Source organism: Megascapheus bottae, chromosome 13 (genome assembly GCF_031878675.1).
Source record: "Megascapheus bottae isolate mThoBot1 chromosome 13, mThoBot2.hap1, whole genome shotgun sequence".
Taxonomy (NCBI): Eukaryota; Metazoa; Chordata; class Mammalia; order Rodentia; family Geomyidae; genus Megascapheus; species Megascapheus bottae.
This window is the reverse complement of record NC_143521.1, coordinates 28994346-29022209: the sequence shown is the minus strand read 5'-3', so window position 1 is coordinate 29022209 and position 27864 is coordinate 28994346. Positions and strand designations below refer to the sequence as shown.

Here is a 27864-nt window from a genome sequence, read left to right as displayed (position 1 = left end):
TTTAGTAAAGGCCAAAACTGTATGTTTGTAAAAAAAGTCATGTAGACTCAAACTAGATTTTAGTTAAGGAAAAAAAAAAGTAAAAATATAAAGAAGTCTGTACCATTTGTACCAAGCCTAATGTAGCTTGTTCTCTTCCTTATTTTTTTCCTCTTTTTTTTTTTTTTTTTTTTTTGTCAGTTGTGGGGCTTGAACTCTGGGCCTGGGTGTTGTCCCTGAGCTCTTCAGCTTAAGGCTGGTGCTCTACCACTTGAGCCACAGCACCACTTCTGGTTTTCTAGTGGTTAATTGGAGATAAGAGTCTCACAGACTTTGGTGTGTGGGCTGGCTTTGAACCGTGATCTGTAGAACTCAGCCTCAGAGTAGCTGGGATTACAGGCATGAGCCACTGTGCCTGGCTTCCTCATTCTTTTACTTTCTTTCCACTGGTTTTTTTTTTTTTTTTCCACTTAAAAGAGAAGGAATGCTATAGTTCCAGGGAGGGCTGGAAGTGCAAAGGAGTCCCGAGCTGAGATAGTGTTAGAATTCCAGCACTCAGGAGTTTAAGGCCGGTGGGAGGATCATGTGTTAGCTGCCAGCTCGGCTACATAGAAAGAGCCTGTCTAAAATTAAAAAAAAAAAAATCATAAAGTCACTGAAAGCTGTGGTGTTCACATGCCTTAGGGCTTTTCCATCTTATACTTGACTCTTTGTTAGTTATCTATATTTATTTCACTTACCTATGTCATATCAGGCAGGGCCTTGGTGGCAGGTAAAGCTATTATTTTTTTTTAATTTTCAGTGCTGAGGATCAAATCTAGTGCATGTGCAAGCTAGGCAAGAGCTCCTCCTCAGTATTATTATTTTTTGGTGCCAGTCCTGGAGCTTGAAATCAGGGCCTACGCACTGTCCCTGAGACTAGCACTCTACCACTTGAGCTACAGCACCACTTCTGGCTTTTTCTGTTTATGTGGTGCTGAGGAATTGTACTCAGGGTTTTGTGCATGCTAAGTAACCGCTCTACCATTATGCCACATTCCCAGACCTCAAAATTATTTATTATTATCATGATTATTTTTCTTTTTTTTAAATTTCTTTTTTTTTATTGTAATTAGTAAAAGGGTTACATGATATTTGCCAGATAGAAGGTGCATTAATTCACATACATTGATACCCTTTCACATGTCTTGGTACCCATTACCCTCCCCCCCACACCCCCCAGATTATTTTTCTTTTGTGTGCTAGTCCTGGGGCTTGAAATCAAGGCCTGAGCTCTATCGCTGAGATCTCTCTCTCTCTCTCTCTCTCTCTCTCTCTCTCTCTCTCTCTCTCTCTCTCTCTCTCTCTCTCTCTCTCTCTCTCTCTGTCTGTCTGTCTCACTCCTTCCTTCTTTGTTCTCAAAGCTAGCATTCTAGGGCTGGGAGTGTGGCCTAGTGGTAGAGTGCTTGCCTAGCATGCATGAGGCCCTGGGTTCAATTCCTTGGTACCACATACACAGAAAAAGCTGGAAGCTCAAGTGGTAGAGCACTAGCTTTAAGAAAGCTCAAGGACAGTGCTCAGGCCCTGAGGTTAAGGCCCATGACTGGCAAAAAGAAAAAAAATATAGCTCTGTACTACTTGAGCCACAGCTTCATTTCCAGCTTTTTGATGAGAAATTGGAGGTAAGAGTGTCATGGACTTTCCTGCCCTGGGTGGCTCTGAACTTGATCCTCACACCTCAGCATCTAGAGTAGCTAGGATTATAGGTATAAACCACCAGCACCTTTTTTTTTTTTTTTTGGCTTTTAGTAGGGCCTAGCCATAGTCTCTTAGGGTTTTCACTCAAGGCTGACATTCTACCACTTGAGCTATGTAATATTCCACCCGTTTTTGGGGTTCCCAACCCCCCCCAGCAATAGAGTCATCAGCACTCAGCGAATGGAGCTAGGAGTCAGTTTAATAGCGTGGCAGTATCTACTCTCCACCTTTGGGCTGATAAAAGAGCAGCCCGGACCTTCAGTGGGGCTGAGCTTTTAAAGGCAAACACCACCCGCAGGTGGTAGTCACTATATGACGTTACCTTATGACATCCACAGTCAATAACCACAAAGATGAGACCACACACAGGTGGTCGTCACCACTCGCTAGTGGTGGAGCAGGTTAAGCATTTTTACAAAAACAAAAACAACTTGGCAGCTAAGCCTGCCAGGTTATTACAAGCTAGAGCTCCACTTTGGACATATCCGAGCGTAGCTGGAAATAAGAGTTTCACAGACCTTCCTTCCCTAGCTTGGCTTCCAACCACAATCCTCAGATTTCTGCCGGCAGAGTTGTGAGGATTACAGATGTGAGCTATAGGCCTTAGGTTTGCAACTCTATTTTAGGAAAGGTATCCAAGGTGGGCTAAACAATATTTCAGGTGAAAGCAGATGAAATCCTTGATTCTCTGACCTCCTCAACCCTGTGAATTACTATATGCCAGGCAGGCATCAAGTATGGTTACCGTGCTTTACAGATATAGAAGTTGACATGGAATGTGGCTTAGTGGTAGAATGCTTGCCTAGCATGCATGAAGCCTTGGGTTCGTATTCCTCAGTACCACATACACAGAAAAGCCAGAAATGATGATGTGGCACCATCGGTAAAGTGCTAGCCTTGAGCACAGAGGGGCTCAGTGACAGTACCTAGGCCTTGAGTTCAAGTCCCAGGACTAGCCCCTGCCCCATACACAAAAGAATATAGAAGTCAGTCCAGTCTCCAACCTAACAGTCCCACGTCAGCCACTACCATCCTTGCCCCTGTAATTTCAGAATAATTCCTCCATCAAAATAAGGATTTTTCCAGCATATAAAGCCACATCTAAGGAATTAGTTTTTTTTTTTTAATAAATTTACTCTTAAATTCTCTTTAATTCTACAAAGAGGTTTCAATTCAATTCAGCATGTCAATTTATGTGGGTCACGACAGTTGGCTGTGATTTTTTTTTTTTCTGCCAGTGCTGGGGCTTGAACTCAGGGTATGGGCACTGTCCTTGGACACTTTTTTGCTCTAGGCTAGCGCTCTGCCACTTGAGCCACAGCACCACTTCTGGCTTTTTCTGTGTATGGGGTTCTGGGGACTCGAACCCAGGGCTTCGTGCATGCTAGGCAAGCACTCTACCCCTAGGCCTCGCTCCTGCCGCCCCCCCCCCTTTTATACAAGGTTTCATGGGTGATCCTCTTCCTGTCTCAGCCTCCTGAGGGCTAGGTTGCAAAATGAGTCATTGCCCATGGTGCTGGTTCCTCTTAATCTTTATTCTAACCTCTTTAGAATAGAATGAAACGTTATCTATATTCTGTTGAAAGGCATAAACCTGTTTGTGGATACGTTTTCGTCTTCCAACTCTCAAGATGATTTAATTTTCCCCATTGAAACTTAGAAGGCGGGGGCCAGGAGTTTGGCCTAGTGGTAGAGTACTTGCCTAGCATGCACAAAGACCGGGGTTCGATTCCTTGGTACCACATACCTAGAAAAAAGCCAGAAAGTGGTGCTGAGGCTCAAGTGGTAGAGCTCTAGCCTTGAGAAAGTCCAAGGACAGGGCTCAGGCCCTGAGCTCAAGCCCAGGACTGGCAAAAAAAATAAATAAAAAAAATAAAATTAGAAGGTGTTTTACTGTAGCTTAAAAACCAACTAAGGGTAGTGAAGGATGGAGAATTCAAAAGGTCCTGCCTGGGGCTCCCTGAGGCTTTTTTGTTGTTGTTGTTGTTGGTTAATGGATTGTCTCAAGGACTTTTCTTCCCTTGCAGGCTTTGAACCGAGATCCTTGGCTCCTGGCCTCGGAGCAGCTAGGGTGGCAGGCTTGAGCCGGCGGCGCCCCGCGCTGCACAGTTAGTAACAACTCTATTCTGCACTCAGCCAGGTCTAAAGGCAGCATTTTTTTTTTTTTGTCGGTTTATAAAAGAAATTGAGGAAGTGTGTGCCCCGCCCCTTTAATGACCTGGGGCAGGAGGATTAGGCGGGTCTCCCACCCTGCCACCTCCCTCCTCGCCCCACCCCGGCGCGCCCCCAGCCCCACTGACCGCCGGACCACGCCCCTGCCCCGAGGGGCGGGGCGCGCCTAGCGGTCACGCGCGCGGGCGACGGAGGGGGCGTGGCCGCGGGCGCGCGCGGGCGGCGGGAGGCGTGTCCGGCGGGCGGCGGCAGCGGCGGCGGCGGCGACGCGGGCCGGGTGCGCGGCGCAGCGTCCTGTGCTGGAATGTGCGGCTCCCGCGAGCTCGCGGCGCAACTGCAGACCGAGCGCCGCCAAGGCCCCGGGCCCGAGACCCGGTCGGCGGCGGCGGCTGGGACGGCAGATCGAGGGCCGGAGGCTTGAGCAGGCTGTGTTTTCTCAGTCCGGGGCCTTCGCGCTCCCGGACGGCCCGGACTCCTAACTTTTCTCCTCTCTCCCGAAACTCCAGCAACAAAGAAAAGTAGTCGGAGCGGGAGCGGCGGCGCAGGCCCCGCGCGCCCCAGGGAGCCGAGGAAGGCCGGTGAGGCGCGCGCGAGGCCGGGGGCCGCCGGGGTGGGGGAGGGCCCGCGGCGGCGGCGGCGGCGGCGGCGCGAGGGAGGGGAGGGCGCGGAAGGACGCGGCGCGAGGCGCTGTCCAGGGCTGATTTGCAGATACAGCGGCGGCGGCGGTGCTGCCGCGCCCGACGGGGGCGGGCGGGATCGGGTTACAGCGCGGCGGGCCGGGGGCTGGGCCGGGGGTGTCGGCGGGGCGCAGCCCGTCGCGGGGACCCCTCCCCAGCCGAGGCCAGGCCTCCGCCGCCTGGGCGCGGGCCGCACGGGTCTCCGGATCGCGACCTCGGAGGCAGAGAGTGGAGCTGCTCGAGGCCCCAGTCCTGAAACTTGCTCGTGGATCGCCCCCCCCTCCCCCAGTCTCGCTGCGCCCCGCGCCCCCTCCCCCAGTCGGTGCCCCCGGCCGGAAGGCGCCGAGCGGCGCGCGGCCGGGCGCGTTGAGTCAGCCCCGGGGCGCGGGCGGAGTCCCCCGCGGGCTGGACAGCGATTTGGGCGGCGCTGCCCGGGCCGGGGCCCGCGTCCGGCCGGGCGCTGTGGGGGAGCGAAGTTCGCAAACTTCCGGGGTGCGGGGGCGGCCCGCGTGGGGCTCCCCGGGGCCAGCGGGGCCCGACGCCTCGTGGGGGCGCCGCCGAGCCTCGGCGGAGGTCGGGAAGCCCCGGCGTTCGGCGGATCTCGGACCCCTTAACCACTCGGTAACTTTGCGTCTCTTCCCGGACGCGGGCCCCGGGAGGGGGCTGCGGGGTCGGTGTTGAGCGGGCGGCGCGCCGAGGTGTCGCTCCCCCTCCCCCTCCGTGCCGGCTGGCGGTGTTGGGGGGCCGGGGAGGAGCGACGGGACGGCGTGGGGCGGCTCCTCGAGTTGTGGGTGACTGCGTGCCGGGCGCGGGCCGAGCGGAGAGGAAGCGGGAGCGCCCGAGCTCCAAAGAGCTGCTTTGTGCTGGGTATTTGGAGAAAATGGCCGAATGCCGAGTGGAGCTCGGAATGCCGCCGCCGAGGCCGGCGCGGGCGGCGGAGAACGGAGGAATTTGGTGCCGCACGTTGGCCTTGGGGGCCGGGCTGGCCCGTCTTCCCGAGAAAAGCTAAAATCGCGCGGAGGGGAAGTGCGCGGAGGGCTGGGGCTCCGAGAAGGTGCAGGTCGGGGCCGCTTTCGGTGCCCTGGGCCGGGCGGCGGTGGGACGGCCCGCACCGTGGTCTGTGATGGCATTCGGCTCCAACTTTGGTTGGTGCGCCTCAGTAAACGGGCTGGCGCTCTACGCGTGGGTGAAACGCATCGCCTTTTGTGTTTTCGGCTTCTTATGTTGGGGGTACCTCCCAATGTGTTTCTTTTTCCGATTTGCAAGAGGAGGCCGAGTTTGAGAAGTAGCACCTCTTCGGCTGGGGAGTAACTTGGTTGAGACGATTAGAAAACCCAACTTGTTTTCAAGAAGGTGATCTTGTAATGGCTTCCACTAGCCAACTAGGCCAAGACGAACACAATGCCGAAAGTTGCTGATTGGCTTGTGGAGTTGTAGGATTTAATTGGGGGTGTTAGGAAAAAAGTAACCTCTTTATTTTGAATAGACTTTTGCAATAATCTTTTTTTTTAAATTGTCTTTTAGATTTGGGGTGCCATCAAAAATTGAGGGGTGAAGTGCTTTACCCAGTAGTTTGTTCTTTGTTGGTAGTTAGTCCAGTTCTTAAGAGATTCAACTAAATTGAGCAGTTTTTACATATTTTCTTCCAGACTACTAACTTTACCTACCTTGGGCAAAAAATCGTTTGTGATTTCCCAGGCTTTCATGTTCCTATCACTGCACTGTTGAAGGACAAAAGTAGAAGGTCTGTTTACTTCTCTGGTTTTACATTAGAAATTTAGTTTGTATAAAAATAAAGAACACCCCCCCACACACACCTTTAAGAAATATTTTGAGCACTTGCAAGACATTGGTAGACCTACTTGATAGTTATGTTAAACAAGTGGTAAGATATTTTTTGTAGATGAGGGATTTATTTTGTGAGTGATTTCAGTGAAGAGAATGAGAATTAACATCTGTATGTCTCACCATCTTAATGCTTGTACTGGGGGGCCTGGGCACTGTCCCTCAGCTATTCTTGCTCAGAGTTGGTACTCTTATTACTGGAGTCTCAACTCCTTTCTGGCTTTTTGGTGGTTAATTGAAAATGGGAATCTTGTTGCCTTTTCTGCCTTGGTTAGGTTGCAATCAAGATCTTCTGATTTCAGTCTCTATAGTAGTTAGGATTACAGGTGGGATCTTGCCTGGTTTATTTTATTTTTTTTGGGGTCATGGGGCTTGAACCCGGCCTGGGCGCTGTCCCTGAGCTCTTCAGCTCAAGGCTACCACCCTACTCTTGAGCTAAACCCCACATCCCATTTTCTAGAGGTTAATTGGAGATTGGAGTCTCAAGTCCTTTTGTGCCTGGGCTGTCTTTGAACTTTGATCCCTCACATCTCAGCCTCCTGAGTAGCTAGGATTACTAGTGTGAGCCATCACCTCCAGCTTTTGCCTGGTTTAAATAAAGTTCCTTTTTTTGTGTTTGTGTGTGTGCCTGTCCTGAGGCTTGAACTAAGGGATTGGGTGTTGTCCCTGAGTTTCTTTAGCTCAAGGCTACTGCTCTATTACTTGAGTTACACATCGACTTTCTCCTTTTTGGTAGTTTAATGGAGATGAAAGTCTCACAGACTTTACTGCCCAGCATGGGTTGTGAACAGGGATCTTCAGATCTTAGCCTCCTGAGTAGCTAAGATTACAGAGAGAGTCTCCAGCACCCAGCTTATATGGCTTTTTGAGGCACAATCTTACTCTTTTGATTTCTTTTGGGGGCCCAGTCCTGAGCCTGAATTATGGACTTGGACTCTGTCCTGGACTCCTTTTGCTCAAGGCTAACTGTATACCACTTGAGCCAGAGCCACAGGATCATTTCTGGCTTTTTCTGTGATTAGTTGAATCCCAGGGACTTTCCTGCCCAGTCTGGCTTTGAACCTTCATCTTTGGATCTTAGTCTCCTGAGTAGCTAGGATTACCGGGGTGAGCCACCAGTGCCCAGCCTGTCCTGCATCTTGATCACCTCAGTCTTAGGAATGGTCCCCAGGTTTGTTGTTAGCACTTAATGCATGTCATTGCATGTTAGAGACTGTGTCCAAAAATCAGTTGTTTTAGATCACGTGAAGCCTGAATGATGCTCTAACTTTCCTCTTAGAGTTGGTTTTTAACAGGTGCTCTTTTGTTTGTTCTTCATTCAGAGTGCAGTTATGGCTACCCAAGTGATGGGCCAGTCTTCTGGAGGAGGAGGTCTGTTCAGCGGCAGTGGCAACATGGGCATGGCCTTAACTAACGACATGTATGACTTGCATGACCTCTCCAAAGCTGAGCTGGCCGCCCCTCAGCTTATCATGTTAGCAAACGTCGCCTTAACAGGGGAAGTAAATGGCAGCTGCTGTGATTATCTGGTTGGGGAAGAGAGACAGATGGCAGAATTGATGCCTGTTGGGGATAACAATTTTTCAGATAGTGATGGAGAAGGACTTGGGGAAGGACTTGAGGAATCTGCTGAAATGAAAGGGGGAGCTGATGGGCTAGGAAGCATGGAACTGAGAAGTGTGGAGCTCAGTAGTGCAGAGCCACAGCCTGGTTTTGAGGCCTCGTCAGCTGCCCCCGAAGTCTACAGCTCCACTAAAGAGCTTCCTCCTGAAACACCTGGAGCAGAGGACAAATGCAAGAACTCAAAGAGCAAACCCTTCCGCTGTAAGCCATGCCAGTATGAAGCAGAATCCGAGGAGCAGTTTGTGCACCACATCAGAGTTCACAGTGCCAAGAAGTTTTTTGTGGAAGAAAGTGCCGAGAAGCAAGCCAAAGCCAGGGAATCTGGCTCTTCCACTCCGGAAGAGGGCGATTTCTCCAAGGGCCCCATTCGTTGTGACCGCTGTGGCTATAATACCAATCGATATGATCACTATACTGCACACTTGAAACACCACACCCGGGCTGGGGATAATGAGCGAGTCTACAAGTGCATCATTTGTACTTACACGACAGTAAGCGAGTATCACTGGAGGAAACACTTAAGAAACCATTTCCCAAGGAAAGTGTACACATGTGGCAAGTGCAACTACTTTTCCGACAGAAAAAACAATTATGTCCAACATGTTCGGACTCACACAGGTAAGGGAAGTTCTTAGTCCATTAAGTTGTACACTCCTGATTACTAGCCAGCGTTACTGAAGTAGTGCTTGGAAGAGTCTGGGTTCCCTTACTTGCTATCGTGGTGAAGTTGCACCCCTTTGTGCTTCATTTGTTTCACAGAGTAGAACATACCATATGGTTGGGCATGCAGTGAAGAAATGAACCATGGAGTGCACTGACTTTATTTCAAAGAACAGCGTCAAGAGGCCTGGCCTCGGTGGCTCATGCTGGTGATCCTAGCTACTCAGGAGGCTGAGAATTGAGATTTGAAGTCAGGGTTGGCCGACAAATCTGGGAGACTCTGATTTACAGTTACCCAGCTAAAAGACTGAAACTTGAGGTGTGACTCAAGTGGTTGGGCACCAGCCCTTGAACTGAGAATCTAGCCCCACAGTACCAACTTAGAAACAAGAACAGACACAGGAAATCTTCCTTTTCAGTTCTGGGTCTTGAACTCAGGTCCTAGGAGCTGTCCCTGATTTTTGTTTTTTGGTTTTTTTTTTTGGCCAGTCCTGGGCCTTGAACTCAGGGCCTGAGCACCATCCTTGGGCTTTCTCAAGGGTAGAACTCTAGCACTTGAGCCACAGTATCACTTCCGGCTTTTTCTACGTATGTGGTACTGAGGAATCGAACCTGGGTCTTCATGTATGCTAGGCAAGCACTCTACCACTAGGCCAAACTCCCGGCCCCTGTCCCTGATTTTTTAATTATTATTATAATTATATATTTTTTGCTGAGTGCTGGCACTCTACCATTTGAGCCATAGTTCTTTTGTGGTAAATTGGAGATAAGCCCTTTCTTGCTGTTTGGTGCCACACCTTAGCCTTAAGTAGCCTGGATTATATGCAAGGCTACCAGAAGACATCTTACTAGTGCACTTCAAGTACATCTTGTGTTATTAGAGCTTCATGATCCTTTGACTGCCTTTCTTTTCTCTTTTTAAATTGTCAGGCGATGTATACAGGGTTAACAGTTAAAGTATTAGGTAATGAGTGCATTACTTCTCTAACATTGTTACTCCTTCCCATGTTTTTCTCCCATTTTCCCTCTTCCCAACCCCTCCCAAGTTATAAAGTTCATTTCCAACATATTGTCTTGTGACTATTGTTACATTGGTTTACCCTTTGTCTTTTGTCTCTTGTTTTTTCCCTTCCCCGATTCAAATAAACTTATATACAATGCATCAGGCGAACAAACTCAGATACAGTAACAACAGGGGATAAACCATAAGGTGGATAAGAAACAAAAGAGAAAAGAAATAACTTTCCTTTTTTTAAAACTCAGGGCCTTGAACACATTTTGCTCAAGACTAGCGTGCCAATTGAGGCACAATGCTACTTCTGGCTTTTTCTGTGAGCGTGATACCGAGGAATTGAATCTTTGTGCATGGTAGGCAAGCACTCTACCACTAGGCCATGCTCCCAGCCTCTTTGACTGCTTTTTTAAGTTCCTGTGTGACAAGGACCACAGCTAATGTGTACTGTAGTTTCCCTGTGGAATTGAGAACTTAGACCAAAAGGAAAACCCAATGATAAATCTTATATAATTCATTTAAGTGAGCTGTCAAGCTTTAAAACACTTGACTGGTCGCATAGTCTCTAAGTGGAATAACATGTCTTTCTCATTAAATGTGAGAAGTTAGCTTGGAAAAGATGAGTGGAATTGCCACCAATTGAAGCCAGTTTCCTAAGAAAGCATACCTGTGGAAAATAGAACCCTTTTCAGACAAGAAACAATTATGTTTAATGTATTCCAATGCATACAGGTTAAGAGGATCTAGATAGTCCATAAGTATAAATCTGCCAAGAATTGAGGCTTATTAGAGGGTGGAGCTCAACTGGAGACCACATGCCTCTGGCCCTAGGGTCTAGCCTTGGCACCAAAAGGAAACCATTTAGAATTTCCTTTAAGTATATGAAAAAATTATAAGGAAAAAGGGAAATATGTTATATGAAGGAAAGTGGATGCAATTGGAGAAGCAAATAGTGAGTAAAATAAGCCATGCTCAAGAAGTCAAACAGTGGGGCTAGGTGTGTGGCCTAGTGGTAGAGTGCTTGCCTAGCATGCACGAAGCCCTGGGTTTAATTCTTCAGTCAGTACCACATACACAGAAAAAGCTGGAAGGGATGCTGTAGTTAGTGGTAAAAGTGAAGTCTTCAGAAAGCTCAAAGACAATCGTCAGGCCCTGAGTTCAAGATCCAAGTCTGGTAAAAAAAAAAAAAAAAAGTCAAGTCGGTATTCCTAGCCACTCAGGAGGCTGAGATCTGAAGATCACAGTTCGAAGCCAGCTCCAGCACTAAAAAGTCACTCTTACATCTAATTAATAACCAGAAAACCAGAAGTGGTAATGTGGCTCAAGGGGTAGGGCAGTAGCCTTGAGCTGAAGAGTTCAGGGATAGCACCCAGGCCGAGAGTTCAAGTCCCACGACCAAAAAGAAAAAAAAATAGTTGAATAGTGTGTTTTTTCTCTCCTGTAGAAGCTAGCCTTAAAATGAGATGTTCATAATCATGGACAAGTACATATGTATAGATCATGACTAACCACAGACCGTTTAAATGGAAGGAGCCTGGTGCTGGTGGCTCTTGCTTATAATCCTAGCTACTCAGGAGGCTGAGACCTGATGACTGAAGTTTGAAGCTATCTTTCGCAGGAATGTCTGTAAGATTCTTTTTGCTTTTCTTCTTTTTTTTTTTTTGGTCAGTCCTGGGGCTTGAACTCAGGGCCTGGTTACTGTTCCTGGGTTTATTTGCTCAAGACTAGCATTCTGCCGCTGAGTCACAGCACCACCCCTTGCCTTTTCTATTTATATGGTACTAAGGAATCCAACCCAGGGTTTCATGCACAATGAGGCAAGCACTCTACCACTAAGCTTACATTCCCAGCTCTGTAAGAGTCTTACCTCCATTAAGCTATCAAAAAAGCTGGAAGTGGAGCTGTGGCTCAAGTGGTAGAGTGCCAGCTTTGAACACAAAAGCTCAGGGACAGTGTCTAGGCCCAGATCTGCAAAAAATCCAAGGACCAGCAAAAATCAAAAACATGCAAATCGGTCAAACCTGGGAAGGTTGGGGAGAGTGAAAAAGAAAGATAGAGTGTAAATAACTTTGAAATATCCTTCAAATTAATGTGCATGACGATAATGTAAGAACTGCACTGACAGCTGTTAATCACTCGGTGGTGGTTGGGAGTTAGTACCAGGGGGTGAGTGAATGAGGTGGAGATATGGTCTGAGTATGTTCACATATATGAAAATAGAACAGTGAAATCTGATGATACTGTTTGAGGAAGGGGGCGTAATAAGGGAAAGGATAGAAATGGTGAGATTGTATACATCGTATGCATATATGAAAATTAACCATTAAATTCCATTTGTACAGCTGGTATAAGCTAATTAAAACTGAAAAATTTGGAGTGCTTGTCTAGTAAGTGTAATAAGGCCCAGAGTTCAGATGAACAAAAGAGAAGACACAAAGTATCAATATCAGGAATGGTACCAAACCCTACACCGATTAAAAGGATAATCAAAATAAGCTATTGTCCCAGCTCATGGTTTCAGCTCTAGTATGTGCATTCCCATTTTACATGTAGACATTATTTACCTTCAACCATATTCTTTGTTTCTCCTCTCAGGGTTTTGTTTTCTGTTTTTCAATTGTCTGGGTAATATATAGAGGGGTTATAGTTAAATTTCTCAGGTAGTGTGTACATTACTTCTTGAACATTGATACCCCATTCCATGTTTTTCTCTCACTTTCCTTCCCCCTCCACCCAGGCTTGGTTTTCATTTTTGGTGCTGGTATTGGGGTTTGAACTCAGGGTCTGGGTACTGTCCTGATAAGCCATGCTCCCAGCCCCATATCCCTTTTCTTTTTTCACTCAGGGCTAGTACTCCGCCATGTGAGCCTCACCTCCATTTCTGTCTGTTTCATGGTAAATTGAAGATAATAGTCTCAGTGGGCTTTTCCTTACTGGATTGGCTTTGAACTGTGATCTTCAGATCTCAAGCCTCCTGAGCAGCTAGGATTACAGATTTTTTTGGGGGGGGTTTGGGGGGTTTTGGGGAGTTGACTGTGGGACTTGAATTCTGGGCCTGGGCACTGTCCCTGAGCTCTTTAGCTCAAGGCTGCTGCCCTACCCCTTGAGCCACATTGCCACTTCCCATTTTCTGGTAATTAATTGGAGATAAGAGTCTCATAGACTTTTTAGTTTCTGGGCCGGCTTTGACTTTGAGCAGTGGATCCTCAGATCTCAGCGTCCTGAGTAGCCAGGATTACAGGTGTGAGCCCCCATGCCTGGCTGTTTTTTTTGTTTTTTGAAGTCCTGAGGCTTGAACTTAGGTTCTGGGTCTATCCCTGAGATTTTATGTTTGTTTATTTTTTTTGCCAGTCCTGGGCTTGAGCTCAGGGCCTGAGCACTGTCCTTGGACCTTCTCAAGGCTAGAGCTCTACCACTTGAGCCTCAGCACCACTTCCTGCTTTTTTTCTAGAATGTAGTACTGAGAAATAGTACCCCGGTCTTCATGCATGCTAGACAAAGCACTCTACCACTAGGCCAAACTCCCGCCCCTCTTTTTTTTTTTTTTTTTTGGCTAGTCCTGGATTGACCTCAGGGTCTGAGCACTGTCTTTGACTTTCTCAAGGCTAGCGCTCTACCACTTGAGCCTCTTTATGTTTAAAGCTAGCACTCTGCCATTTGAGCCACAGCTCTGTTTCCCACTTATTTTGGATCTGAGTATCGTCTCATGGACTGGAAAAGCCTTGAAATGGAGTTTGTCTGTGATCCTTAGATCTCAGTTTCCTGAGTAGCTAGGATTATAGGCGTAAGCCACCTATGCCTAGTGAGCCAGGGTCTTTATTCTTAGTGTGTAGAAGCCTTTCATCATCAGCCTCCACTCTATTACCCTAGCAGTTATTCTTTTTGCATTTTTTTGCACATCGTGGGGCTTGAACTCAGGGCTTGGGCTCTGCTTATAGTGCTCTACCACTTAAGCCACAGTGACATTTGTTTTTTTCTGTTTTTTTTTTTTTTTTTTTTTTCTGTTTATATGGTTTCATGCATGCTAGGCAAGCACTCTGCCCCTAAGCCACACTCCGAGCCTTACAGCTATTGTTTATTCAATTTTTTTTCACTAATAGATTCCAAAAAATGGGTCATTTAATAACCCCTGAAGAGTTTCTAGCTTCTTTTGCTCAAGGCTAGCACTCTACCACTTGAAGTAGACTACCCACTAATTATCCTGGAATGATTGTGGGAAATGCTTTGGCTCGTCATATATATATATATATATATATATATATATATATATTTTTTTTTTTTTTTTAAGTTTTTGCCAGTCATGGGCTTGAACTCAAGGCCTGGATACTGTCCCTGAACTTTCTCAAGGCTAGAGCTCTACCACTTGAGCCACAGCTACGCTTCTGGCTTTTTCTGTGTATGTGGTATTGAGGAATTGAACTCAGGGTTTCGTGCATGCTAGGCAAGCACTCTACCACTAGGCAAAGCTTGCTGGCCCTCATCACCATTCTTAAGACATCTTTGTTGATATATGATGGTGTCTAGAGTATATACCACCACGCCCAGCTTCTTCCTTATTCATGGTTTATAAGGCTAAAAAATTGCTCAAAATGATAGCATCAGGAAACATTTATTTATTTTTTTTGCCCTGTCCCTGAGCCTCTCTCTGCTCAAGATTAGAGCTCTACCACTTGAACCACAGTGCCACTTCTGTTCTTTTCTGTTTATGTGGTACTAAAGAAAAACTCAGGGCTTCATGCTATGCAAGCACTACACCATTAAGGCACATTCCCAGCCTGCTTTCCTCCCCCGCTTTGTAAACATTTTTATTTTTTGCTGTTGGAGTTTGAATGAAGTTCCTTGCCCTAGGCTAGGCACTGCTGGCTCATGCCTGTAACCCTAGCAGTCAGGAGGCAGAGATCTGAGGATTATATAATTCAAAGCCAGCCAAGGTAGGAAAGACTGTGAGATTCTCCTGTCCAATTAGCCAGCAGAAAACCAGAAGTGAAGCTGTGTGGCTCAAAGTGATAAGAGTGCCAGCTTTGAGCAAGAGTTTGGGGATAGTGCCCTGAGTTCAAGTCACATGATGTATCCTTAGCCAAGATTTTTCTTATACAGGGAATTCTAGTTAAAGTATTCCTTAAAGCCTGATTCGAGGTCATGCAGGTGTGCTTTTTATTCTGGAGGCTGAGGCAGGAGGATCTTGAGATGAAAGCCCCATCTCAGGAAAAAAAAAAACTCCACAAGGACAAAACAAAAACAAACCCTCCTGAATACTGTGAAAATAGCATCTCAGTGAAAATAGGACAAAGAATTTAGAAAGCTAGTAATGTCATCAGAGTTGCACATATGTAGTTATGTAAATTCTAAAGTAAATCATTTATTCTGCTTTATTTTCAAAAGAGGGTCTCCAAACTGGGTGCTGGTACCTCACATCTTCAATCCTTTTCAGGAGGTGGAGATCTGAGGTCTAATTCAAAGTCAGCACAGGCAGAAGAGTCTGAGCCTCATGTCATGTTAACACCAGTAAAAATCAAAAATGAAGTGTAATTTAATTGGTAATAAAATGCCAGCTTTGAATGGAAGAAATCAAAAAGCTAAGCCAAAATCCAAGTAATATTGGGAGACCCTGAGTTCAAATCCCCAATACTAGCACCCTCCACACCAAAGGATAAAAAAGAAAAAAGGGGTCTTGCTGGCAAAGCAGTCTGGGCTGGCTTTGAATCTGCCTCTGTGATTATAGGCATGAACTACCACCCCTGCTATCGTTTGTTCATTTCTTTGTAAAGGACAGGGTCTGGAGGCTTTAGTGTCTCAAGCCTATAATCCTTGCTTCTCAGCAGGCTGATATAGGAGAGGTTTGTGGTCAGTCTGGACTTATCTCCAATTTATTAGCAGAAAGCCTGTTGTGGAGGTATGACTTAAATGGTGGAGAGCTAGGTACGAGTGAAAAACCTGCATGAGAAGCCCTGAGTTCAAGGCCTAGTACCTACACAACAAACTAACCCTCCAAATCTTGTTCTGTCAGAGATAAGAAAAAGAGTAATTTTGTTAAAAAGTGGTCACTGTACTGATTACTGTTATATTATTGGGGCTTAAAAAAATTATGCTGGGGCTGGGAGTTTGGCCTAGTGGTAGAATGCTTCCCTAGCGTGCACTAGGCTCTGGGTTCTATTCCTCGGTACCACATACACTGAAAAAAGCCGGAAGTGGTGCTGTGGCTCAGGTGGTAGAGCACTAGCCTTGAGGAAAACCCAAAGACTGTGTTCAGGCTCTGAGTTCAAGCCCCAGGACTGGCCCCCCTGTAAAAAAAAAACCCCAAATTTATACATTGTTAATAATCTTTTTGCAGGAGAACGCCCATATAAATGTGAACTTTGTCCATATTCAAGTTCTCAGAAGACTCATCTAACCAGACACATGCGTACTCATTCAGGTTGGTAATAAATTGTGACTCTATTTTTGTTGTAAACTGTCCATTATGAAGTAAGTGCCTCCTTCCTTAATTACCTCCCTCCCTCCCTGTTTTTGGTGGTGCTGGGGATTGAGCCCATGCCTGTGTACATGTGATACATGCTGTCTACCACTGATCTACAGCTGTAGCCTAAGAAGTTCTATGTCTGGAGCTGAACCATTCATTCATGCCTTATTTTCAGTGTAATTTTGAAACATTAAAAATACTAAGCATATTAATGTAGAGCTATATTTACATGCAAGTTGTTACCAGGGCTGACATTCCACTACTAATCTAAGCATTTAGGTTGCTGAGGCAAGGAGGAATGAGGAGATGGAGATCATCTTGGACTATATACAAAGTTTCAGGCCAATGTGGGCCCATATAACAAACCTATTCTGTTCCTTACCTCTGTGCAACCCTTCCTCCTTAGCCCATTCTCTAACTACCTTGAGCTCCAGGAACGACCTACTTGTCTAGCTTGTTTGAAAGGTATTCCTTCTGAATTTCTTGAGCTTAAACAGTTGTGCCACTAAATTTCACTTCATTGTTAAGTGCTTTCCTGAGAGCATTCTCCAAAGGGTACCTTGGAGGCCCCCTACCCTTATTAGGTACAGCTATCAACATGGCCTGGGTTGCATCTGCACAGTTAGCACTGTGATGACCAATTGCTTACTATGTGCAAAGATCTCTAGCACTGCAAAAACAAAGCAAAGAATAGAAAAACAGCTGTGTGCGGTGGCTCATGCCTGTAATCCTAGCTACTCAGGAGGTTGAGATCTGAAGATATGAGTTCAAAGCCAGCCCAGGCACTAAAGATCCTGAGACTCTTATTTCTAGTTAACCATAAGAAAACTGGAAGTGGCCCTGTGGCTAGTGGCTACAGGGGTAGAGCAGTAGCTTTGAGCTGAAGAGTCTAGGGACAACACCCAGGCCCAGGGAGAGGGTGATAGGTAGCCTTGAGCTGAAGAGCTCAGGGACAGTGCCTAGGCCCAGAGTTCAAGCCCCACAACAACAACAAAACTAGAGACACAGGAAACCTTTTTGTTATTTAATTTTTGGGTCAGTTGTGGGACTTGAACTCTGGGCCTGGGCACTGTCCCTGAGCGCTTCAGCTCAAGGCTACTTCCCTACCCCTGGAGCCACAACACCACTTCCCATTTTGTAGTGGTTAATTGGAGATAAGAGTCTCACTGTTTTTAGTGCCTGGGCTTTCTTTGAATCTTGATCCTCAGATCTCAGCTTCCTGAGTAGCTAGGATTACAGACAAGAGCCACTACGTCTGGCTCATTATCATTTTTAAGTCTCATTATAACTAAAAGTACCTACTATTTATTGTCCATATACTTGGTATTGAAAATTTGTAATTGTTGTCTTTAATATCATAACGATAACTATCTTTATAGTTAAGCACACATGCTCAGGGAGGATAAGTAGTCTAAAGTTAAAATGAGAAGACTCATCTCCATATTTTCCTACTTCCCACTTTCACCAACTGTGTTCATATGTGGTTCAGAAGACTGGTGTAGTTGGGTGACATTGTAACCACAGTGCATTGTATTGGGAGAGCAGACCCATTGTAATTTACTTATTTGTTTGTTTATTTTTGCCAGTCCTGAGGCATGCATTCAGGGCCTGTGCACTGTCCTTGAGCTTCTCAAGGCTAGAGCTCTACTACTTGAACCACAGCACTATTTTTGGCTTTTTCTATATATGTGGCACCTAGGAATGGAACCTAGGTCTTCATGTATGCTAGGCAAGCACTTTCCTACTATGCCAAACTTCTGGCCCTGGACCCATTGTGTTTTATTGGATGTCACAAACAGGACATAAAATTGGTTGGCCTGTTTTGTGTGTAAGTGTTGAACTCTCAGCACTTTTTTTTTTTTTTTTTTTTTTTTTTTTGCCAGTCCTGGGACTTGAACCTAGGGCCTGGGCACTGTCCTCGAACATTTTTTGCTCAAGGCTAGAGCTCTGCCACTTGAGTCATAGCACCACTTCTGGCTTTTTCTATGTATGTGGTACCAAGGAATCAAATCTGGGTCTTTGTGCATGCTAGGCAAGCACTCTTAGCACTAGGCCAAACTCAGCATTTTTAAAAATTATAGAAATAATAGCTTTTATGATACTTTTATTCTTGTATATACCTCAGATGTCTTCTGTCTGTCTGTCTCTCTTTTTTTTTTTTTTTTTTTTGCCAGTCCTGGGTCTTGAACTCGGGCCTAGGCACCGGCCTTGTGCTTTCTCAAGGCTAGCGCTATACTAGATACTTGAGCCATAGCACCTCTTTCAGCTTTTTCTATGAATGTGGTACCTAGGAATCAAACCTAGGCTTCGTGAATTCTAGGCAAGCACTCTACCATTAGACCATGTTCCGGGCCCAAATGTTTCTCTTTTAATTAATGAATTATTTTATTTTTATTTTTTATTTTTTGCCAGTCCTGGGCCTGAGCTCAGAGCCTGAATACTGTCCTTGGACTTTCTCAGGGCTAGAGCTCTACCACTTGAGCCTTAGCACCACTTCCGGCTTTTTCTATGTGTGCAGTACTGAGGAATCAGACCTGGGTCTTCTTCATGCATGCTAGGCAAGCACTGTGCCAATAGGCCAAATTCCTGGCCCCTAATTAATATTTTGTTTATTTTTTGCCAGTCCTGGACTTGAACTCAGGGCCTGAACACTGTCCTTGGGCTTTCTCAAGGCTAGAGCTCTACCACTTGAGCCACAACACCACTTCCAGCTGTGGTACCAAGGAATTGAACCCAGGTCTTTGTGCATGTTATGCAAGCAGTCTACCACAAGGCCAAACTGCTGGCCATGTGTTTCTCTTTTAATTAGCATATATTAGTTATAGAAGGAGTGTGTACCTTGTGGTATTTTCATATATACTCTGCATTTAGGACAACTGTACCCCCTCTATCACTTCCTTTATCTCCTTAAAACAATTTCAACAAATTGCACTGTTCTGTTCATACATGGAGACAATAGTTTCTGCCTGTATTCATCCCTATTCAGCCCTCCTTTGTTAGTCCAACCCCCTCCTCCTGTTGGTGTCTACCGTCCAATAAAGTCCATTTGGACAGAATTTTCCAACAACATTTGCAATAAAGTGAGATGAGTTGTATCTTTCTGGGTTGTGGCCTTGCCTGGGGTGTTTTCTGTGTTGCTCAGTCTGTCTTGTTTTTGGGGGAGATTAGGATCTGTTAAATTTAAAAATAAATGCATTCTAGGAAGTAGCAGTGTGGTTCAAAGTAGTAGAGCGCTAGCATTGAGCTGAAGAGCTCAGGGACAGCGTCTCGGCCCATAGTTCAAACCCTATGACTGACAAAAACAAGAACATTCTAAAAATATTCTAGACTTTTTTTTTTGCCAGTCCTGGGATTGAGCTCAGGGCCTGAGGACTCTGAGGACTGTCTTCTGGACTTTCTCAAGGCTAGCGCTCTACTACTTGAACTTCAGCACCACTTCTGGCTTTTTTTTTTTTTTTTTCTCCTACGTATGTGGTGCCAAGGAATCAAACCCGGGTCTTTGTGCATGTTAGGCAAGTGCTCTACCACCAATGCCAAACTCCTGGCCCCATTCTAGACATTTTAATATGACAGTTTAAATGAAATAACATTGGTCATTCTCAGCCTCCTCAGTAGTTAGGATTACAGGTGTGAGCCACTGACACCTGGCTTGAAGTTTTTTTTTGGGCCAGTCCTAGCACTTGCTCTTAGGGTCTACCCACGGTCCGTGAGCTTTTTTTCTATTGAGGTGATAGTAAGGAAGTGAACGTAGGGCTTCATGCATGCTGGGCAGGCACTGTACCACTAAACCACATTTCCAATCTCTTGAAAAAAAAACAACAACTTTTTTTTTTTTTTTTTTGCCAGTCCTGGGCTTGGGCTCAGAGCCTGAGCACTGCCTTGAGTTTTCTCAAGGCTAGAGCTCTACCACTTGAGCCTCAGCACCACTTTTGGCTTTTTTTCTATGTATGTATGTAGTACTGAGGAATCGAACCTGACTCTGCGTGTGTTAGGCAAGCACTCTACTACTAGGCCAAACTCCTGGCCCAAAATACTCTTAAAATAATAATTCTTCTTAAAATAACTCCTATTAGTAAACTTTTAATTGCTGAGTGCTCTACCACTTTGAGACATTAGTCCATTTAAGTTTTTCTGGTGATTAATTGGAGATAAAGAGTCTGTGGACTTTCCTGCCTTGCCTGATTATCTAAAATTGTAAGCGTGAACCACTGGTACTTGGGTTGATGTGTAGTGTTTCTCCCCACCCCCCCCCCTTTTTTTTTTTGCCAGTCGTGGGCCTTGAAATCAGGGCTTGAGCACTGTCCTTGGACTTTCTCAAGGTTAGAGATCTACCACTTGAGCCATAGCACCATTTCTGGCTTTTTCTATGTATATGTGGTACTGAGGAATTGAGCCTGGGTCTTTATGCATGCTAGGCAAACACTCTACCACTAGGCCAAATCCCCGGCTTCTCTCTCTCTTTTTCAAATTGAATATCTGCTTCATTTTTGAGACAAGGTTGTGCTGTACAGCCTCTCTGAGTTCTGGGATTATGGGCATGTGCCAGTATGCCCAGCAGACCCCTCTTACTCTATTTAGTTAAGTAGTTCTGGATCTGTGCACGTACCTCATAGTGGATACTGGATTTGAGCACAAATCCTTTGTGAACTGTTCTGAAGGATATGTAAAGCTTGTGAAAATCTTTCCCTTTTTGGCTTCACTAACATGTTACTATTAACTTGGGAAAAATGAAAAAGACAACCTTCACTATCTGTTATAAAGGTGGGAAACATAGGTAACCATTAATATAATAGGAAAAGGCAAAACTATATATTCTGTTAGGTACTAGTCAGAAAACTTGGATAAGCACATATTCTACTATAACCAAGATTTATTGCAACAAAGCACAAGTTAAGGGAGAAGTTTAATGGCACAAGTAAATCATGCCAATACTTTTAAACAAAAAGCCTTGATTGCTTCTTAGGTATGGAGGCTTCTACCTTCCTTTATGCTTGCTGTGTAGATCCCCTTATTCAGTAGAAGTAGTAAAATGCTTTATGTTTTAATATTTGTTATTAACATATATCCTCATTAACATGTACAGTCCATGTATTGAGGTATTTATTTACTCAGAGGTAGGGTTTATGTAGGAGCAGCAGTAAATTCTTACTCTTCTCTTTTACTTTACCTACAAGGCAGTACCAATTAGTTCCAAAAGTGGGCAGTTATGGGGTTTGCATATTGGCTACTTTCTCTATGCTAATTGCTATACATAGTTCAAATTATTTACAGTGTATAGCACTTAGAAAGTATTCTGTAGATGAAGAAATTGAGACCTAGGAAGCTCTTAGAGTCTTATACTAAGCAAATTGTAGAGCTCAACATCTTCTAGACAGTCTATGGAAAAAGATCTTTCCTTCCTTTCTCAGTACTGATGGTTGAACACAGGACCTCATACATGCTAGGCAAGTGTTCTACACTGAGCTGCATCTCTAGCCTTTTGAAAACTTTTTTTCTGTCCTGGCCTCATGCTCAGAGCCTGAGCCTGTCCTTGGGTTTGTTCTCAAGGCTAGAGCTCTACCACTTGAGCCACAACACTACTCCTGGCTTTTTTTCTATGTATAAGGTACCGAGGAATCGAACCTGGGTCTTCATGCATGCTAGGGAAGCACCCTACCACTAGACCAAACTCCCGGCCCCAAACTTTTTGCACTTGAAAAGAGAAGGTCTTGCCAAGCCAGGCACTTAGCTCATACCTGTAACCCTAACTACTCAGGAGGCTGAGATCTGAGGGTCATGGTTCAAAGTCAGCCTGGGCACTGAAGTCCAAAGTTTGTGAGACTCTTACCTCCAGTTAACCACAAGAAAACCAGAAGTAGCCCTGTGGCTGAAGGGGTAGGATAGTAGCCTTGAGCTGAAGAGCTCAGGGACAACACTCAGGACGAGTGACCCACAAACAAAGATTTGCCAAAGACTGGCCTTGAGCTTAGTGATCCTCTTGCCTCAGTCTCCTTAGTACATTTGTCAGTAAGTCTTGTTTGAAACTATCCTGTTTCTGACATGGTCAGAAACATGTCTCACATATTTGGATGAATTTTTTCTTTGGTGCAAGAACAGGCTTTAACTCCCGGCCCTGGCGCTGGTGCTGTCTTTTGTTAGTCACAAGGCTATTGTTACACTACTTGAGTCATTGCTCCACTTTTTTAGTGGTTAACTGGATAGAAGAGACTTAGGGACTTTTTGCCTCATCTAGCTTCATACCATGGTCCTCAGATCTTAGCTTTTAGTAACTTGGATTATAGGCATGAACTACTAATGCTTGGCTGGATAAGATTTGTTTATTTATTTAAATCAATTGTAGGACTTGAACTCTGGGCCTGTGCACTGTCTCTGAACTCTTCAGCTCAAGACTACTGCTCTACCATTTGAGCCACAGAGCCACTTCTGGTTTTCTGGTGGTTAATTAGAGATTGGAATCTTATAGACTTCAGTGCCCAAGCTGGCTTTAAAGCCCAATCCTTAGACCTCAGCCTCTTGAGTAGCTAGGATTACAGGCATGAGCCACCTGCTGGCTTGGATTAGTTTTTCCTTTTGTGATTTATGCCTTTTTTTCTCCCCCTGTGGGTTGAAGTCTGGGCTTGGGCTTTTCAGCTCAAGGCTGACACTCTTACCCCTTGTGCTACAGTGCCCCTTCCAGTTTTTTCTAAATAATTTATTGGAGATAAGAGTATCTCAGACTTTCCTGCCTGGGTTGGATTTGAATTGAGGTCTTTGGATCTCAGTCTCCTCAGTAGCTAGGATTATAGGTGTGAGCCATTGGTGTCTGGCTTAATTTTTTTTTCCCCTGGGTACAGTCTTGAGGCTTAAACTCAGGGCCTGGCATTGTCTCTGAACTTCTTTTGTTCAAGGCTAGCACTCTACCCCTTGAGCTACAGCATCATTCCAGCATTTTCTGTTTATATGGTACTGAAGAATTGAACCCAGGGATTCATGCTGTTAGGCAATCACTCTCCCACTAAGCCACATTCCCAGGCTTGGCCCAGTCCTGGGGCTTGAACTCAGGGCCTAAGTACTGTTCTTGGGCTTTCTCAAGACTAGAGCCCTACTACTTGAGCCACAGCACCATTTCCTGCTTTTTTTTTTTTTGGTATGTGGTACTGAGGATTCAAACCTGGATCTTTATGCATGCTTGGCAAGCATTCTACCTATAGGCCAAAATTCTGGTCCCCTGGCTTAAATTTTTAACTTAAATTTTATATTGTTATTATAGAAGTGATAAGCGTGGGGTTATAGTTATACAAATCAGGTAAAGAATACATTTCTTTTTGGACAATGTCACCCCTTCCCTTTATGACCATTTTGTAATTGTGTAAAACTTTTAACATCTATCTGGGTTTGCTTCATATCTGAGTCTTTATGAAAACTTTGTGGAATGAATTTGAGAATGTTTGAGAGATAAATTTTCATGAATGTCAATTTCCATTTCTCTACTATGCATTCCATTGGACCAGTGGGGTATGGATACCATTTGGTAATATTTGCTAGAATGTGATCTAGATGGGTATGTATTGAGGTAGAATGTGTTATTACACTTCTAAGTGTGGGGGTGGGGGCTGGTTCTGGTTTTATGTGTATCTGTGATTTTGTTTGGTTATGTTACATACCATATCTATTTGTATGCAGGCATTTTCAATTTATTAACTAGTTGGTTTGTTCATTGTGTAGAAGAGATGAGAGGAGGAAAAGAATCTAATTTTCTAAGTAAATGCCTTGGATTTCCTCCCCCCCCCCCAAAAAGAAAAATAAACAACAAACTTGGTAAAACAGCTCTGGGTTGGGGAACCATTCTTCTCTCCTCCCCCTTGCCACTCCCTCCCCTCCCCTTTCTTTTCTTTTCTTTTTTTTTTTTTCTTTTTGCCAGTTCTGGGCTTGGGCTTAGAGCCTGAGCACTGTCCTTGGAGACTAGAGCTCTACCACTTGAGCCACAGTACCACTCCTGGCTTTTTTCTATGTATGTATGTGTTACCAGGGAATCAAACCTGGGTCTTTGTGCATGCTACGCAAGTACTTTACCAGTAGGCCAAACTTCTGGACCCTAATTTTTTTTTTTTGGACCCTGGGCCTGAGAGTATATAGCCCAGAGTAAAAGATATTTCTCTCAAAGATTTACCTTAAAAATAGATGGGAAGATTATATTTGATTCCATTCTATGCGTGTACCTGAACATGAAGGCTTTTTGAACTGTTTTCTCCTAGTGTCTGAGACCAGATGAGCTTGCTACTAAGTTTATATTTACCTCACTTCTTTTCCTAGTGCTCATGAGTGCCTAGCTTGAACTTTTTTTTTTTTTTTTTTTTAAACTGGTCCTGGGCCATAAACTAAGGGGCTGGGCACTGCTCCTGAGCTGCTTTTGGCCTTTACTGTTTATGTGCTACTGAGAATCGAACCCAGGGGTTTTCATGCATGCTAGGCAAGCACTGTATGACTAAGCCACATTCCCAGCTACTTTCTTTTTTCCTCTCTTTCTCTTTCTTGTGGGTTGTGGGGCTTGAACTCTGGGCCTAGATGCTATCCTTGAGCTTTTCAGCTCAAGGCTAGTGTTCTACCACTTGAGCCACAGCACCACTTCTGGTTTTCTGGTGGTTAATTGGAGTCTTAGGGACTTTAGTTCCCTGGCTGGCCATGGTCCTCAGCTCTCACCTCTTGAGTAGCTAGGATTACAGTCGTGAGCCACCGGGTGCCTGCCTGAACTTTTTTGAAGAGGGTAGTTGAGAGTCAATGTTAAGGGATTTAAAAAAAAAAGTTATACAAATAAATATGGTAAATGTAATGTGCATGATCCAGCCTTTTCAACAAACAAATTGTCTTTGTGGTTATTTTATATTTTATGATTTCTGAGTTTTATATATATATATTTCTGAAGTATATTTTAATCTTGGGTCTTTTGTTCATCTTCAGGTGAGAAGCCATTTAAATGTGATCAGTGCAGTTATGTGGCCTCTAATCAACATGAAGTTACCCGCCACGCAAGACAGGTTCATAATGGGCCTAAACCTCTTAATTGCCCTCACTGTGATTACAAAACAGCAGATAGAAGCAACTTCAAAAAACATGTAGAGCTCCATGTTAACCCACGGCAGTTCAATTGCCCTGTATGTGACTATGCAGCTTCCAAGAAATGTAACTTACAGTATCATTTCAAATCAAAACATCCTACTTGTCCTAATAAAACAATGGATGTCTCAAAAGTGAAACTAAAGAAAACCAAAAAACGAGAGGCTGACTTGACTGATAATAATGCTACCAATGAAAAATCAGAATCAGAGCAGGCAAAAACAAAGGGAGATGTGACTGGAAAGAAAAATGAAAAACCTGTAAAGGTGGAGAAAAAAGAGAAGAAGTCTTCTAGTAACGTCTCAGTCGTTCAAGTCACTACCAGAACTCGCAAAGCCGCCACAGAGACTAAAGAAATGGATGTGCACCCAGGAAACAATTTGGAAAAATCCTGTAAAACCAAGAAGAGCAAAAGAAAGATGGAAGCTCGTTCCTCGCATGATCCTATAAATGAGGAAGAACCTGTGATGAAAAAGAAAAAGAAAGCTGAAAGCAAATCCAAAAATAGTCAAGAAATGCCAAAGGGAGACAGCAAAATGGAGAAGGAGGACAACAAAAAACAAAATACCTGCATGAAAAGAAGCTCAAAGAAGAAAGCTCAGAAAAACAAATCAAGTAAAAAGAGCAAGTCTACACTGAAGGAGGCAATTCAGGAGCCTGTACGGGAGGGGCCTGCTGAGACAGAGATTCCCCAGGGGGATCCCGCCCCAAGGGGGCTTCCTCAAATGGAGACTCAGCTGGAGCTGTCTCTTAAGGATCCTGCCCACATGGAGGTGGGTCAGAAGGGGACCTCCCAGGAGGAACTGCCTCTGCCCACGGAGCCTGCCCACATGGAGGTGGCCCAGGAGGAACTGCCTCTGCCCCTGGAGCCTGCCCACATGGAGGAAGAGGAGGCTCTGAAGGGGACGGCTCAGGAGGAACTGGCTCAGGAGGAATTGTCTCTTTCCAGGGAGCCTGATCAGATGGAGGTGACCTCGCCTGAGCCTGCTGCTCCCTTGGAGCCAGAATGTATGGAAGTTGTTCCAGAGTCAGCTCAGACAGAGCCTCTCCTTCATCCCATAGAGACCCCTTTCCAGACAGAGGCAGTTTCCAAAAGGTCATCTCCCAGGAAAGACAATAAAAAGGAAAAGTCCAACATTCAGAGTGAAATGGTAAGGCAGGAGCAAGTCCTTATTGAAGTTGGCTTAGTGCCTGTTAAAGGTAGCCGCCTCCTAAAGGAAAGTGCAAGCACACAGGATCTCTTAGCACCATCACCACCACTTCCAAAGGAAAACGCAGTAGAAGAGTCAAAAACCCCCAAACTCTTCTCTGAAAACGAAGGAAATGAAGAAGCCCATCCACAGGAAGGAATGGAAGAGGCAGATAAGAGTCCAGCTGATCTTCCTGCTTCCAAGGAATCTACCAGTGTTTTATCCAGTGAACAAAACGTGAATATGCCAGGTGGTGAAACTTCAGATGACAAATATCAGACTGACTCAGCTGTGGCTTGTGAGAAGGAAATGAGCACTGAACAGAGCACAACAGAGAATGTCCCTGGTAAAGACCCAGCCGGTGAAGAGCCCTTGCTTCTTCCACCAGTGGAAGAATGCCCCGCAGTGTCCAAAACAGCTTTGGCTTCACCTCCTGTTACTGTGGCAGTAAATGATCCTCAGGAAATGGATGAAGATGAAGGCATCCACAGTCATGATGGAAGTGACCTGAGTGACAACATGTCAGAAGGGAGTGATGACTCTGGACTACACGGAGCTCGGCCTGTTCCACAGGAAACTAGTACAAAAAGTCCAAAGGAAGCTTTGGCAGGGAAAGTGGCTGAGGGAGATTTTGTTTGTATCTTCTGTGATCGGTCTTTTAGAAAGGAGAAAGATTACAGCAAACACCTCAATCGCCATTTGGTTAATGTGTACTTCCTTGAAAAGGCAGCTAAAGGGCAAGAGTAAACTTTGGACTAGGTTGCATTTCTTAGTAAGAGCTTGCATTTAAAAAAAAAAATCACTTATGGAAGTAGACAAATTTTTTAAGATTGCTTTAATTAGTGACCAGTGTTGATTTTTAAGTGACGTTCTTTTCCTTAAGACTTTATGTGTATCTGTTGATTAGCAAATCCAGTGGAGTTAATGAAACCAAGCAGATACCTAAATCTTAGCCATACTTAGCCTGTTGAAGTGAGAAAGTCAGCATGATATATAGCATTCTGTTGCTTTGTCCAACTGCTTGTCATTTTTTTGTCTTCTCTTTCATTTCAGTTTCTTGTGCTTGATAAAAATTGGCTTACTAGCAAATTACTTGAAGAATTTGCCTGCTTTATGTAAAGTTAGCACTTTAAGATTTCTTTAGAGATGAAAAAGGTATTTACATGGAAGAAAAATGCTCCCAAATAGTGGATGTTGTATCAGTCAAGGTATTTACTTCCTGAACTTTGATCACTATTTCTTGTTCATATGTTAATCATCTTTATGAAACTGATTTTGGTGGGGTTTGTTGGGGGGGGTGCTTTAATGGCTTAAGATGTTGCACATTTTTTTTAACCTATGCAGTTTTTTTTCTCTAGAAATAGCATTTGTGTTGAGCAGTAACACTTTATACATATATATGTGTGTGTGTGTGTG

General features: G+C 44.8%; 1 protein-coding gene across 2 annotated transcripts; it reads left to right on the top strand.

The window, feature by feature from the left end:
* The first annotated feature begins 4362 nt into the window (after positions 1 to 4362).
* On the top strand, positions 4363 to 27864 carry LOC150055724 (RE1-silencing transcription factor-like). 2 transcript variants are annotated; one of them, XM_090343531.1, is made up of 4 exons: positions 4363 to 4466; positions 7733 to 8651; positions 16037 to 16120; positions 25103 to 27864. In XM_090343531.1, the coding sequence occupies exons 2-4, from the start codon at positions 7742 to 7744 to the stop codon at positions 27193 to 27195; spliced, it is 3087 nt and encodes a 1028-aa protein (XP_090199657.1). In that variant the 5' UTR covers positions 4363 to 4466; positions 7733 to 7741; the 3' UTR covers positions 27196 to 27864. The 2 variants fall into 2 exon arrangements, with proteins under 2 accessions (XP_090199657.1, XP_090199658.1); XM_090343532.1 differs by lacking the exon at positions 4363 to 4466 and adding an exon at positions 6236 to 6309.